Source organism: Myzus persicae, unplaced genomic scaffold, assembly GCF_001856785.1.
Source record: "Myzus persicae strain clone G006 unplaced genomic scaffold, MPER_G0061.0, whole genome shotgun sequence".
NCBI lineage: Eukaryota > Metazoa > Arthropoda > Insecta > Hemiptera > Aphididae > Myzus > Myzus persicae.
Genome location: NW_019100691.1, coordinates 107884 through 122871, shown reverse-complemented (window position 1 = coordinate 122871; position 14988 = coordinate 107884). Strand labels below are relative to the sequence as shown.

Here is a 14988-nt window from a genome sequence, read left to right as displayed (position 1 = left end):
ATAGATCTGGCGAAATAGACCGAATGAAATACTTATAAATAATGGGATACTGTTATTACGGAAAATAATAGACACGTTTCCCAATCATATCGACTATAGGTCTATATCATTATATTAAAATTAAAATTAACTCATTTTACACAAACATTATATTATATGCATTTTTAACATAATTTATTAACAATTATTATTAATAATAAGCAAGTATTAACATACATTTTTAACCACACCTATGAATATATTCATAGACAGTCCTAAGTCTGTTAAGTGAGAAGGAAAATGTATGTAGGTACTTTAATAATTTACTTATTAAGATGGTATTAAAAGGTCAGGCCAAAAGGTAACTGTGCGCAAACCATGTGCATGTTTACGGCTCAACTGTTCCCAAACGAGTGGTAGTTTTGTGCCCAAAAAAGTTGTCTTTTTGGTATTTGTGCGCAAACCAGTACCGCCCAAAAAGTAGTATCATTTTTGGACCCAATGGATATTGCCCCCCCCCCTAAAAAGACGAATCAAATCCGCCACTGCTCTGAGGTCTATAAACTCGTCGTGCCCGATCATTCAATTTTTACCTATGTAATATATTTAATCAATGGAAGTGGGTTTCATAAAAATGTTTTGTTTTTCCGTCAGTAATTTATTATTGAGAATCCGCGAACACAATACGCAATTTATCATTTTATCAATAGTGAATTATTAATTTATTTTTAAATATTTTTTACAAACAAAATAATTGAATTGATAACTTATGTTCTTTACAATATTATTAATTATAACTATTAAGTAATAAATTCATAACACAATACCTTGCTTTACACAACTACATCACAGATTAAATAATAGTTGTATTTAATCCGTGAATATATACACAAAAATTGTATGATTTTGTGAATCAATTTCTATTTCTAATTTATTTAAATAGGTATTTAGGAATTCGTATTTGTAGCCATATGTGGCGGAAACCAAAATTAATTTACAACATAAAAAAACTAAGAAAAATAATTTATATTTTTAGGGATATTCGCGTAATGCACCTATTAGATTTAATTCAACTACAGTATATTTATTAACTTTGGTAGAATTGCTTAGTTCATAATATGATATGGCTTGATGTGATGAAAGAATTGCGAAAAAGACCAAAAAAAAATTTTAATATGAACATAAGGAATCTAGGACAAAATATCGAATGAATGTGCAGTATAATTTGTGATATTATTACTATTGACGTAATTTATATTACTATTAGTAATTAGTGATTTGAGCTAATTTTATTAGTAAGTAAAGTGTAATCTACTAATTTACATAAAAACGGATACATTTGGATATTTTGACCGATTATCGAACATACGTATACATAATATACTGTGTTACACTGTTACAAGTTAAAATGTATGTTTATAAGTTGTTTTATATTGATCATTACTCATTATTTAGTTAATAATATAATATAGAACCTATAGTCGAAAAACATCTATCTTAGGTATATGCATAGAGTAATCTATTAGTATCTAATCTACTCTATGGGTATATGTATACCTACTATATTTATACAAAAATTACACAATTATAAAAAAAATATGATAGGTCAATACTAAACAGGCGGTGTACCTATACTATTAGTTCGTTGCTCAAGTTTAAAAGAAGTGGAATGGATACACCACACTAATGAACCTACTATGTTTTTATTTGATTATTCATCTTAGTAACATCAGTTACTTTGCCATTAGTCATTGTTATTATTTGATATTTTTCTGTTATCAATATTACGTACTTCTAAGTATTATTGTATTATGCTTTTTTAAATAATTATAATCAACGAAATAGAAATTAATACAATTTATATGGCACTCGCATGGACTTCTACTTCCGAGGGCTTATTTTGTCGCCTTCGAGTGTTTTTTAGATATTTTAACAGAGTGACAACAAAAATGTTGAAAATTATTTTAAATACAAAATACCAGATTGCCAACCAAAACACACTGTGCAATGTATTAACACAGGAGCTACTAAATCCTATATCGACATCGTTTACCCATTTACAGATAATAATCTATAATGGTAGAATCTATATATCTTTTATCTGCAATGCTTTTAACATTCAATTATAATATTTTCATATATATATTATACCATCCTATCAACATACAGTTATCAAAGTATGAAACAATTTCAATTTGAAATATTATGTAATTCTTTACTTTTTTTCAACTCATACTTCACATTCAATCGCACGTACATAAAAGTCATCTTACAATATTTGTCTATCTAAATATACATTTAAAAATAAAAATTTTAAGCAATACAATTCAATTTTTTACAAATAGGTACACAATACACAATATAAACATTTATTTACATATTTAAAATATATCTTATATTCAAGTTTACAATGCGTATAGAATAACATTATCAAGGTGTTTTATCTTTAAAATCACTAAATTATAAATTATATTGCATCAATAAAATGCCATTAATATATTTATGCATGTATATATTATATTATTAGTATTATATAGTTTAACATAAATGTATTTTGAGATTATAAATGAACATTTTGTGTTTTAGATTTCAACAAAGTAATATTGTACACGCGTAGTTTTTCCATACATTTAATTACAGTTTATATACAAGTAAAATCAAAATTTTTTCTATTCTGAGGGTCAAAACAAAATATTTACTTCGTTAATGACCTATTGACTGTAGACATATATATATATATAAAAAATCGTAATAATAATAATAACAACAACAACACTGTAGTCTGGATGTTCTGAAGTTAGGAACCGACCGTGAAAATCGGAGTACAAACATTGTTATTACAACAGGCGCTTCAGTAGAGCCTATAAACTTAGAAATTTAAAAAAAATTACAAGTAGTCATACTAACAACGCGTGCACACAATTTTATTTTACGAATCACGAGACGGAAATTGAATGTTAAGTGGGGACTACTTGAGGATTTAAAACATTGCTAACATTTTCAGCATCCAAATACACTTGAAAAAACTTGTTTTTATTTTCTAAACTTAAACAGGGAAAATGGACAATATTTTAATAGGTATTTTAATAACTAATGTAAATCCCATCCCACCCTACATAAATACATAATTTATTAAGTAAACAAATTTTATAAAAATAATTATCATCATAATACAAAAAAATATCTAGGTTAATTGCTCTCTTTCATTAAAAATTAAATTGAACAAATGACGGGTTATAAAAAAAAAAAACCAATAATCTTAAAAAAAAAAATTATTTTATTTACTTTACATTAAGATACTTAAAATAAATTTTTTTTTATTTAATTAGTTGTTGGGTAAAGGAAATTAAAAATGGAACAACTTCATAAATAGAAAACACACAAACTAAAATAAAAGTTAAAGAGATAAATAGTGCAATACTTTCATAGAATAAAAATAAATGGTCTTGAAGTAGAAGAAATCGAACTATGTAAATTTTTTTTTTAGTTATAATTATAAATATGCTCTATAACTATTTATTTAGTAAGAAACTATGAGTTAAATATTGCCTAAAAATTGAAATTTAGTTTTTAGACATTTAAAAAAAATTATTAAATTTGTCCAGTATTTACAACAGGTATCAATAATATAATATTATTAATGATGTGTAATTATAAAAACAAAACAAACAACAATTTTGTTTGATGATAAATTGTCAAAAATAAAACTACAATACTACAAATGTCAGACTAGAATATTCTATTCAGCAAAGCTGAAATCAAGGCAGTTGGTAATGGAATTTCTAATGAACATTAATTTGTTAAGTTTATCGTTTTTTTTTTTTTTTGTCATTGAACTTATTACATTCTAAATTTTATTTAAACCTAGAATATTATTATAATTTACAACATTTTACAAAATGTTTTTGATAAACAAACTTAACACACAATATCTAATGCTGGTTATGCCAATGGCGACGATTATTATTATACCTGGGTTTCTTATAGCCTCCGCCACCATTTCCATTACTGCCATTGTGACGATATCCATTGTTATATTGTCTGTAATTTTTGGTTCGATTCATCCAAGTGATTTTACTTCGTCCCATTTTACCACTACATTGATTTAATTGATTATGTAATATCTGTAATGCATTGGAACCATTTTCTTTTGAATGGTGATTTTTACTATCAAATTTCTTCTTTTTTACCTATAATATTTTATTTATCATTATTAACAGTCTTAGTGTTCAGACATTAAAATGTAATGTAATAAATGTGAAATTTTACCATCAATAATAAATATATTAATAGAAAATTACCTTATTTATTCACTTATTTTTAAAAATTATTTAAATATACTCACAACCCCTCTATCGAAATCTTCATTGTATTCATCATCGAATGAACGTTTAACTCCATTCATTTTATCCTGTTCAGCCTCTCGGTCCACAAAACTTTTTTCACCATTCCAGGTTTTAACTAAAAATCAGAATAATAAAGATAGTAAAATATTTATCACTGTAATAGTTCTAACTTCTGAGTTTTCTGAAAATTAATTACCGTTGTTCATACTAAACATTATTTGATTAATATATGTTTAAATAGGAGAATTTCAGAAGTCATTCAGATGCGTGAAAATGTTATTGAAAATATATGTTGATAAAGAATTTTAAACAAATGATCATGACATTATGAAGATGAAATTCAGAATCAAATATGACTTAATTCATTACCAATTAAATTCAGGATATATTATTTAAATAGATTTTAGTATATATTCTGGTTTTTAGAGCACAATCATCAAGCATTAAATCTTACAACTGTATACAGTTGAATTATAATTTTATTTAATCACATCAGGAATTCAAACATTTAAAGTGTGTATTTTTGGATGGACCTTGTAATTGGACCAATATGTTGAATGACAGTATTTTTCACTGAGCGGATCCAGGGCCACCTGAAGTGGGCGATCATTGAGTACACTAAGGCGCTTAAAAAAAGTTGTATTGAAGTCGACCTGAAGATATAATAAGCATTTATTATGCATGTAAGATTCACTGGTTCAACCAGCTCAAACTTTTCATAAGCGCCTATAGATACATACTTGATAATGTAAGGTTCAGCCCCAAACCCTAAAACTCAAAATTATTATATGTTCTAAGGAACAAACTAATATTTCTATAAATTTATTAACTGAAGCCAACACTGAAAACCGAATTAAGAAAAGTAATATTATATCAAATATATGGTTATCATAATTCGCAAAAATAGAAATATTCTAGATTGATGATCATGAAAAAATAAAAACGGAGAAAATGGAAGCAGTACAATATGTCTGAGGCACTGATTAAAATACCATGCAACTATGAATTTTAAGAGGACATCATATTCACATGCGCCGCCTTTGTATTACAAACATGCAACATAACAGACCTGCTTGCAGTGGAACCACTTCTGTATTGTAATTTGTATAACTTTAATATTTGAAAGAATTTACATGAAATTTAAAGGTAAGAAGGTAATCTAGGGCAATAGTTCTCAATGAGTGGTCTGCAAGTTGATGTTAAAAATTAAAGCATAACCGATGCGAGGTCTCGAAAATTTAATACAACAGTTTAATAACAGAGAAATACATAGCACATTTTTTTATAAGCATTTTAATTTCAAACGTTGACAAAAATTGTCAATATTACTAATTTTTTTGTAGTTAAAAACTTATAAAAAATATAATATAAATAGCTAAGGCTATTATAATAAATCAAATTTATTTGCTAACATTAATTAAAATTACCGTATTACTAATTTTAAAATAAATATATTTCATATTAATACTACATTAGAGGTGAGTGGTGGTGAAGTTTGTCTTCAATAATTATCAGTATTTATAATAGATACATTTTATCACTAGAAATTTAAATTATGCATAAAAACTAGTGTTTTAATCATTACTTTATTTTTTTTAAATAAAACTTGAAATAAAAATAATTATTATGAGCATAATAATATTTCAAAATTCAAATCGTTGATTAATAGTTAATTTAGTCTGTATTTGTTAACAATTTTACGTATCAAATTCTTAAGCAGTTAATACTGTTGAAAATTGAGAAAACATTCACATACACTAAGAAAAATTAAATATTATAATTAAAATAATCAAAAAACTGGCAAAAAAAGACAACAATTCAGGAATTTCTATTTGTGATGCGTGACAGCCCATGGGAAGAAAAACTTTCTACAATAGTTGGATTTTAATGATTTTAATATTATTTGAAAGAAGAAAAATGTTTAATTAATTTAAATCTAAAAAATATATTTCAACAACTTAAGCGATCTTTATTACAACTTTTAAAAATATAGATTTAAAATCTAATTCCAATAGTCTAAATAAGTTAGGAACATTACATAAAAGAGTACTTTTGAAAATAAAATATATTATTTTACACTTCACTGGCATATTTTCCTGCGAGTTAAGTATGTTTTTAAAAATGTGTTAGCTTACATAATTACTTACAAATTTATAAGAATTGAATAACAAAAGATCCTTCCAATAAAATAACACAACTTGGATAAATATATAATTGGAATATTATACAAGTGATAACAAAAATAAAATAAAATAATTTATTTATGTGCATTGATATTTGGGCTAAGTACAATTTAATGACATATTTTGAAATGAATACTAAGAACCAAACTATTGTGTTATTTTAGTGAAAATATAACAGTACTATACTTAATAATCTGCCACAGATATGACTTCAGTTCTCATAAATTATTAAATACGAACAATTAAGAACAACATAATGAATATTTACCATCTCCGCCAAAACCCAAATGCGTTCTCGATTTCATACTATCTTTAAAATTGTTGCCATTTGGTTTACTATTACCATTAGTTTGAAAATCATTGGTAAATTTGGGCCTAAAATAAATTATTATAATTAAAATCAAAAATAACAATTTATCATCACTAAAATGAATATGTAATAAAATAAATAACTTGCCAGTTCTTTGTTCCATTTGAATGCTTATGGCTATTCCCATTAGATAACTTACTCCTAAAAATTAACGAAAAATAAATAAATATAAACCATTGATTGGAGTATGAAAAACTCTGAGGTACTTTGCATGCCATACAACTATTCTCAGAAATTAGGAGGAAAAATCATGAGTTTACAAAATAACTATTTTACAATACAATTTAAAGTTAAGCAAACATAAATATTCCATTGAACTTAAATTATTCAAACTCACCAAGGTTTATCATCAAGAGAATCATTTCCATTTGTTTTATTATCAGTTGGTGACTTAGTTCTGTAACATTAAAACCATATAATATACTGTATACTTAATTAATGTATTATAAAGCTACTACCAATACCAACCCATTATAATTGTGATCAAGTCGAACTTTGGGCTTATTAACATCTAATTCCAAAATTCCATTTTCACGCCGGCGATTTTTTTTTTCTGAATCTTTTCCTTCAGTTGAATGAAATACCACCTTATTAGTATTTGAATTACTATCATCTTTTGGAATTCGAACTAAACATTTTTTGATAGGTTCAGGTTCCGGTTTCACTTCTAATGGGTCTTCGTCTTTAGGCTTCAATACTAAACATTTTTTTGCTGGTAGAATTTCTCTCTCTTGTTCATTGATAGGAGAATCATCATTTGGTGGTTTCAATACCAGACATTTCTTAGGTGGTGTTTCTGTAGTAACTCCGCTAGGATCTTCCTTTGGTCTCATAACTAAAGGCTTTTTATCAGGAACTCTTTGGTCTGATGAGTGTTTGACTTTTCCTAATATTACTGGTGAAGACACATTATCTTCACCAGATAGTGAACTATTCTCATCATCGCTATTATCTTTATCAGAATCAATATAAGGTACTAAGCTATTAAAAATTAATGATGGTTTGATTCCATTAGTTGAAGGTTCTATTGTTTTACTATTTGAATTCCAAGTGTTCTCAGTTAGTGATTTATCTTTTTGTTGTCCTTGTTTCAACCTTAAATTTAAAAGTGATAGATTTGTAATGATTAATGGAGTATATACATTTTTTTCCATTAATTATAATATAATATTAATAAAACGATAACTTACATTTTAATATTTGAATCCCATTTATCATAAATTTGACTTTTTTTGTCTTTAATAATATTTTTTTTAATGTTGTTTAAACCATTCAATGGTTTCGTAACACCGTTTAAAGGTTTTGTAACTCCATTGCTCTTGTCTACATAAATACAAACATTATATTAAAAATGCATAAAAACTTAATTATAAAACTTTTATTCTTACTTGAAAAAAAGCCATTTACGGAAGGTTTACAGGTTGAAGTAGACGTTACAGTTGATGTCTTACTTTCTATATTAGTATTATTCATGTTTCCTGATGGTTCCAATTCATAAAATATTATATAGGAATCATTACTTGTTGAATAATTTTTGAAATTTGTTTGATAAACCTATAGACAAGATCAATAAATAAATAAAATGTTACAAAAATATAATAATTAAAATACATACATTTGAATCATTGAAATAATAATAAGATCCAGAGGGCGTTAAACCAAGAGCTGTGTAATGTCCACTATTCAAACTTGAACCATAATGAATTACCATGGATACCAGATGGTACCTTAATGGTCTAGCATCAATTTTAAACTTATGATGGTCAAATTGATAACTGGATAAATCTAATCGTTCATTAATTTGAATGGCTTTACTGTTTTTATTTCCACTAAATCCACCCATACCAACACTATACCTGTAATATTAATGTAAGAATTTATCATTATTTTTTAGTTACTTCACTGACAGCACATTAATATTCTACACAATAAATTTTAATATTCGAGCAATAATTCACCTTTTCAACTGAATGCATAATACGTTTGGTGCTCTTTCAATGGAGAACTTTTTATCAGCAGCAACTTGTCGTCGACATCTTTCACAAACATATGATTCGTCTAATGGTTCTTTTTCAAAATAGTTATCTAAAGCATCATTAACATTATCAGATTGCCTGATATCAAGTATGAGATCTTGGAAATGTTGAAATGTAGTTGATATGTGTCCACATTTACCACACGTTACTAAACATAAAACATATATTTTATGTTAATATATTAAATTAAATTAATTGATTATAATATGTTTAAGAGTAAATATACCTTCAGTGCGGATATAACCACCAAATATTTGGTTTATAGGTGTAGTTTCTTTAGAATAATTGTCTAGGCTATGAAAAAAATAAAAGACAATATTATATTTATATTATTATTTATATAATATACATACGATTTAGCAGCATGTCCTAAAACGGACAAATAGCACCGTTCCATACTTTCAATAAGGTAACGAAGGAACTCATGGGCATCCTCTTGACGATATGTTGACAAATGTTTACATATTACTAACAATGAAAAATAAATTATCTTTTTGTTGAAACTCAAATTTGATTTTTGGTTAAAAATACATACAAGATAGGCGATTAGTTATGATTGATGCTTTGAAGCTAGAACCAGTGTGTTTTTGAGATAATGTAAATGTATTACAGACCATGCATACAATACAATCTTTTTGAAACCCAGCTAAAAATAAATGAAAAAATATTCTTATATAGGTACTTGTTGTCATATATAAATAATTATATCATACATGTCCATTTACAACTAGGCCTACACTGTGAATATATTATTTAAAAAAATTAGTACATAATATTGTTACAAATGTATGTATAATGTAACAACTATTAATTTTACACAACACATTTTTTAATCATATAAATAATATTCATATTTACTTTTTTGTTGACATGTTTTTTGATGTTGTTCATCATTCATTAGCCAATTCGTAAATGCAGGTATATGAAATAGTGCCTGAACATATTTAGGAAAATAAAAAACAATACAATTAAATACTTACATATAAATAATATAATAAAATGAACTGTAACACATACTTGTAATGTAGAATTGATGTAACATATTACACCAGGATTATCTAATCCAGAACCAACAGACATTTTTTTATCTTGCCAGCCTAGTTGTACACGTTCAGGAGGATATAACACTACTTTAGGTTTAGGTAAATGGGATATTTTATTGGATTCACCATTTAGCCTTTCATTTTTTTTTATCATATCTTTTTTACTACAACCATTTTGTAGTAACATGATACAATTGTTTTTCATCTGAGATAACATTGATGGTTTATGGTCTAACATTTCAAATTCTATACTTTTATCTAAAATTCTACTTGATGCTATATATAAATAACTAGAACGGTCGTCTGCCACAGAAGAATGGTGAATCCGCCGATCAGTAACTTTGTTAGAAAGAGACTGAAACAAAGCTGAACCTATTTGATTGCTTGCGGCTGGCATTATTATAATTCAAACTCATCATACGGTAAACTTAATTATCTGAAAAACAAAATAACTAATTCAATTTCTTTATTTTAAACGTCACATTTTTACAGGTTATAATGTAATTTACTATAATTATTATAAATTTAATATAAAATGTTTTTATAATAAAATAAATTAATAAAGAGATTTATATATTTTAAAAGATATGCCTACAACTTTGAGTTACCATTTAATATTACCTATAAGATTAGGGAATTATAAACAATAATAACACTATCAAAATATACAATTGTGCAATTGATATGTATAAATAACCTATAACAGTGAAACCACAGTACAAATTAAAAATATAATCACGAGAATGCCTAAAAATAAGATACAGAAATGTTCTATGTAGGTACTATCAGAAAAATATATTATTATTAAGTAATTAGAAAATAAATGTATTAATGAAAGGTAATAAATATTAAATGTGGACAATTACACATTTATCCATCAATATTTAAACTACCTAAATTAAATTAGAAAATATAAACATGAATAATGAAGTCCAAAGAACATTTCACTGTAAAATAATAATGCGTTTTTAGGCAAATATAAAAAAAACATGAAATTTTCACTAGGTAGAACAAAAATAAATTTGACAACAAAGGGAATAAAATAGTATACTATAGAATCCATGAGATTGGGATAAATTAAAACCAATTAATAACCCAAAGTATCAGTTGATAATTAAACAATGTTCTAATATTCTTAAAAATTAAGTTTCTTGCATTAAATAGTAAACAGTAAATTTCTTATGATGAAATCATAAAATAATTTACATTCACCAAATGAATTGATTAAAAGATGTAAAATGTAATAAGAATTGTTTGGGTGTTTAGTGACTATATCTGTTTTTTTACATAGCTTAAGGTAAACATTTCATTAAAGTTCTGAAAATCCCATTTCATTTCAATACTACAATATTATATAATAATAAAATCATAGACTAGACACATAACCTAGATCAGATAAACCAAATAATATAAATATATATATATATATATATATATATATATATTATTGTTATTGTTCTATTTGACAGACACATACAACTAATTCAAGCAGACCGCTTAACTACAACTGTCAACTAGTAGGGAATCAGTGTTGTTGTCAGGTACGGACTTAGGATTCGAATATCTAATTCACAAGACACAATTTGATGATTGTACTCCGCATACACTTGCGCACGACATCACATTATCGAAGGTCTATGTATAATCTGTCCCGGTCCCCGGGGCGCTATCTCACATGGTCGTCGCGATAGTACAAGGTTAGTGCATTTACGTTGTGCACATAGAGTTTCGTGTGTTGAAGAATGCCTTCGTAATCATACTCAATAAGACAAGCACAAGAATTTTGGCGGAAACCGGCCGGGCGGCCATATCGTCTATACACGCGCGCTCAAGCGCTCCCGCTCCCCCGGTCCGCTGGCGGACGGCGGTCACCGCCGACACGCTCATTTTTGCCGTTCGTACACGTCTCCCCGAGAACCCGCCGTCTTCACCTCAACTACTCGAGTCGAACGACAAAGGTGTATTAATTATATTGTGTGACAACGACACGACGATAATAAATAATAATATTAATATACTCACGTAAAATCCGGGGCAGCAGCAATGGCGTGCAATCGCGTAATCGGGCACACGTTATAAAAGTATGTAATAATAATAATATTTATTATTATTATTAAAGTATTATAACTACAAAACACACACACGTAATTAAGTTTAAAAAAAATTCAAATAATAAAAAAAACAAAAATAACTAAGACACCGAGGAACGTAGCAGATTTCACTTGACTTTTTGGACTGCAAATTTACTTACACTAACCTAGTAACCTGTAAACTTGGCCATAGGAGCCGCCTGCGAGTGTTGTCCGATACCCCGATTGCAGGCGGCCAATCAACACCAGGCTCATCACAAATATCATGGCGTAGAAAATGGCAGTAGTCTGTTCGAATCGAGATGCCGCTCAGTTATTACTTAATGCTTATTAATATCATAAATCATTCTACTAAATTGATATAAACTACCATCGATAGCTTTTTCTGCTGTTGCATTTTACTGACATTCTCCTTCAATCTACCTTATTTTCCCACTTTTTTCCGTGAAAACTTGCAGTTTTCCCGAAGCGCGAACGTCACGCCCGTGACGGTTTCGGCACTGACCATGGACTGTTGGTCGTCTCTTCCATGGATTAGTGTTAGTCGGTCACGGAATAGTGGGGATATTTCAGCGGGCTGCTGGTGGATGTCGGATATTCGGGCTCTCCCGTTCCTGGCGTGGACTGTAAACACTAATTGCACTATAATACTATAATATACTATATAGACGTCTAGGCCGTAGAGCACAGGCCACGACATCGTCAAATACTCAATAATTGTTTTTGTAATTTGTATAATATATCAATGATGTAGTCTGGGGTGGCTGCAGTGGGAGGGGGGCCTAGGGCCCCCCCCCCAAGCCCGTATTTTGTTAAAAAAAAAACTACAAACAAAAAAAGCATATTATAATATCAGCTATCATATTATGACATACACAAGTATGTAAATAGAGGTATGACGATGTGTACGATGTACCTGCTATCTACATTATGAAGAACCTTTATTATTATAAAAATGTGTGTTTTCTTTTTATTATACTATTTGTTAAGTTTTGTGAAATTTTAACTTCCCCCTCCCTCCTCAACCAAGGCTCCGGAGCCGCCCCTGAATGTAGTGTAGTAGAAACTTCAAAAGTGTGAAAGATAGAGAAAAGTTTGTCATAGAACTATAGAAGAAGATTAAGTTACGTTGTTCGATGGAAAATTAATAAATTTCGATCATCATCATCCTCGTCGGATATTTGTAATTATAGACTATAAAACGTATACGACATTACGACTATAATGTTTAGTGCATATTTATATGGTATCAAGATAAAAAATGTTTCAAAAAAAAGTATTAACTGATAATTATTATATGGGTTGATATACCGGTAGGTACTACTGTAATAAGTACAATGAATTTATGTGCAATATAACCCTGCATAATTATATAAGAGTTTCTACAGCTATTAGCAATTAGCTGATAACTTATAGCTGATACTCTGATAGTCTGATAGCTTATTATTTTGGAACATTAGTACTTATTACAAGACACCCTTTTTTGAGAGGGAATTGACATTCTTTAGGTGAATAAATGTTGATGAAATTGAAATTTGGGACACTAAGTTATTTTTGAGTTATGGCTAATCGAAGTTTTCACTTAATATTTAGCCCTTAAAAACCCATTTTGCTACAATATTAGTCTAATGAATCGTTGCGCAATGGTGAATGCATGTTCGTCTGTAATTTTTTTTTTTGGTAAATGATAATTTCAATAATTCTTATTTAGCTTCCAAATGAATTTTTCAAATCATGCATTTTAACGACTTTTTTTGAGGATTATTATTTTTTACGTATATTAAAAAGCATATATATTCGAACGTGGTCACTCGCTCACTTCGATATTAAAATCGAAAATATCCCTAGACTTGTTCACTGTTGTGTAAGACCACCTCAAGTAGGTCGAGGACACCACTGGGCCACGATGGTCCACCGGGAACTATGACATTGTAAAGTTATTTAACATATTATATATACTAACTTCGGAACTGTGTCTGTGTCCTAAATTCTGATTTCATTATCGCTTTTAGTGTACTTAACAACATAAGTTACAAAATAAAAATTGCAAAAAAAATAACGTCTCGTAAAATAAAAATATACCATTATTTTTATGAGATAATAGATGAGTAATTATGATATAGGTACCTAGGAAAACAAATGTACTTAGGAATTACCTACATAACTACATAAGTATATGAATGTATGATTTAAGGGCATAACTATATGGCAGAGAATGAAGACTCTCCCAGAATTTTTTGAAGCCATATACTGTCCTCATATTTTATTTTGCTAATTTTCTTACAACAAATGTCCAATCTCAATTTCTACAAAACAAATATTGTATAGCAATATTATATACCACTCGTAGTAACTATTATTTAGGTGAACTTTTTTTCCGAGTATAATATAAAATAATTGTTTTCAATATTCACATACATCTTTCGGAACCCTTGATTTTGTCCCACGGAACACCCTTTGGGAATCGCTGGCCTAGACATTAGGCATTAGGCAATACATGTAAATTGTTAATAGTAATAACTTCTTACTATAATTTAAGAAGTCAAAATGAGTAGGTAATATTTACAATTGGCTAATTCGTATTAGAAATTCATAAAACGTGTCTTAGTACATCTAAGATTTGAAACTTTTATACAAGATTAAGCTTTCTTACATTTAACAATAAAAAAAGTTTACCGGAAAGACAAATTCATTATTCATAAGTGAATTCCCAAGAGAGCCAACACTTCGAAAGGCACATGGAAAATGTATAGTGGGCCTTCAGCTGCCCCGATATATTCGATCATTCTACGCCAATGCTATAGCATATATATAAATATAGTGGCTTTTTGTAATACTATATTGTTGCTAATTTTTGAGAGTGTGATATTGATTGAGCAATTATTTTTGGTAGTATTGTGTTTAAACGATTTTAGCCACCAACTAAAAATCCCACATGGCG

At 28.0% G+C, this 14988-nt stretch overlaps 1 protein-coding gene across 3 annotated transcripts; it reads right to left on the bottom strand.

Annotated features, from left to right (window-relative positions):
* Positions 1-2167: 2167 nt before the first annotated feature.
* Positions 2168-12238, bottom strand: LOC111041594 (ubiquitin carboxyl-terminal hydrolase 36). Of its 3 annotated transcripts, none has more exons than XM_022325906.1 (17): positions 11980-12238; positions 9932-10393; positions 9773-9848; positions 9450-9560; positions 9268-9382; positions 9141-9208; positions 8837-9062; positions 8494-8734; positions 8267-8432; positions 8069-8201; positions 7347-7973; positions 7216-7275; positions 6966-7019; positions 6777-6883; positions 4325-4440; positions 3952-4169; positions 2168-2840 (listed from the first exon to the last, which is right to left on the bottom strand). In XM_022325906.1, exons 2-17 carry the CDS (start codon positions 10352-10354, stop codon positions 2831-2833), a joined length of 2751 nt encoding a protein of 916 aa, XP_022181598.1. In that variant the 5' UTR covers positions 10355-10393; positions 11980-12238; the 3' UTR covers positions 2168-2830. The 3 variants fall into 3 exon arrangements, with proteins under 3 accessions (XP_022181598.1, XP_022181606.1, XP_022181591.1); XM_022325914.1 differs by having other exon boundaries at positions 2168-2847; positions 11980-12237; XM_022325899.1 differs by lacking the exon at positions 2168-2840 and having other exon boundaries at positions 3720-4169; positions 11980-12237.
* Positions 12239-14988: the final 2750 nt, after the last annotated feature.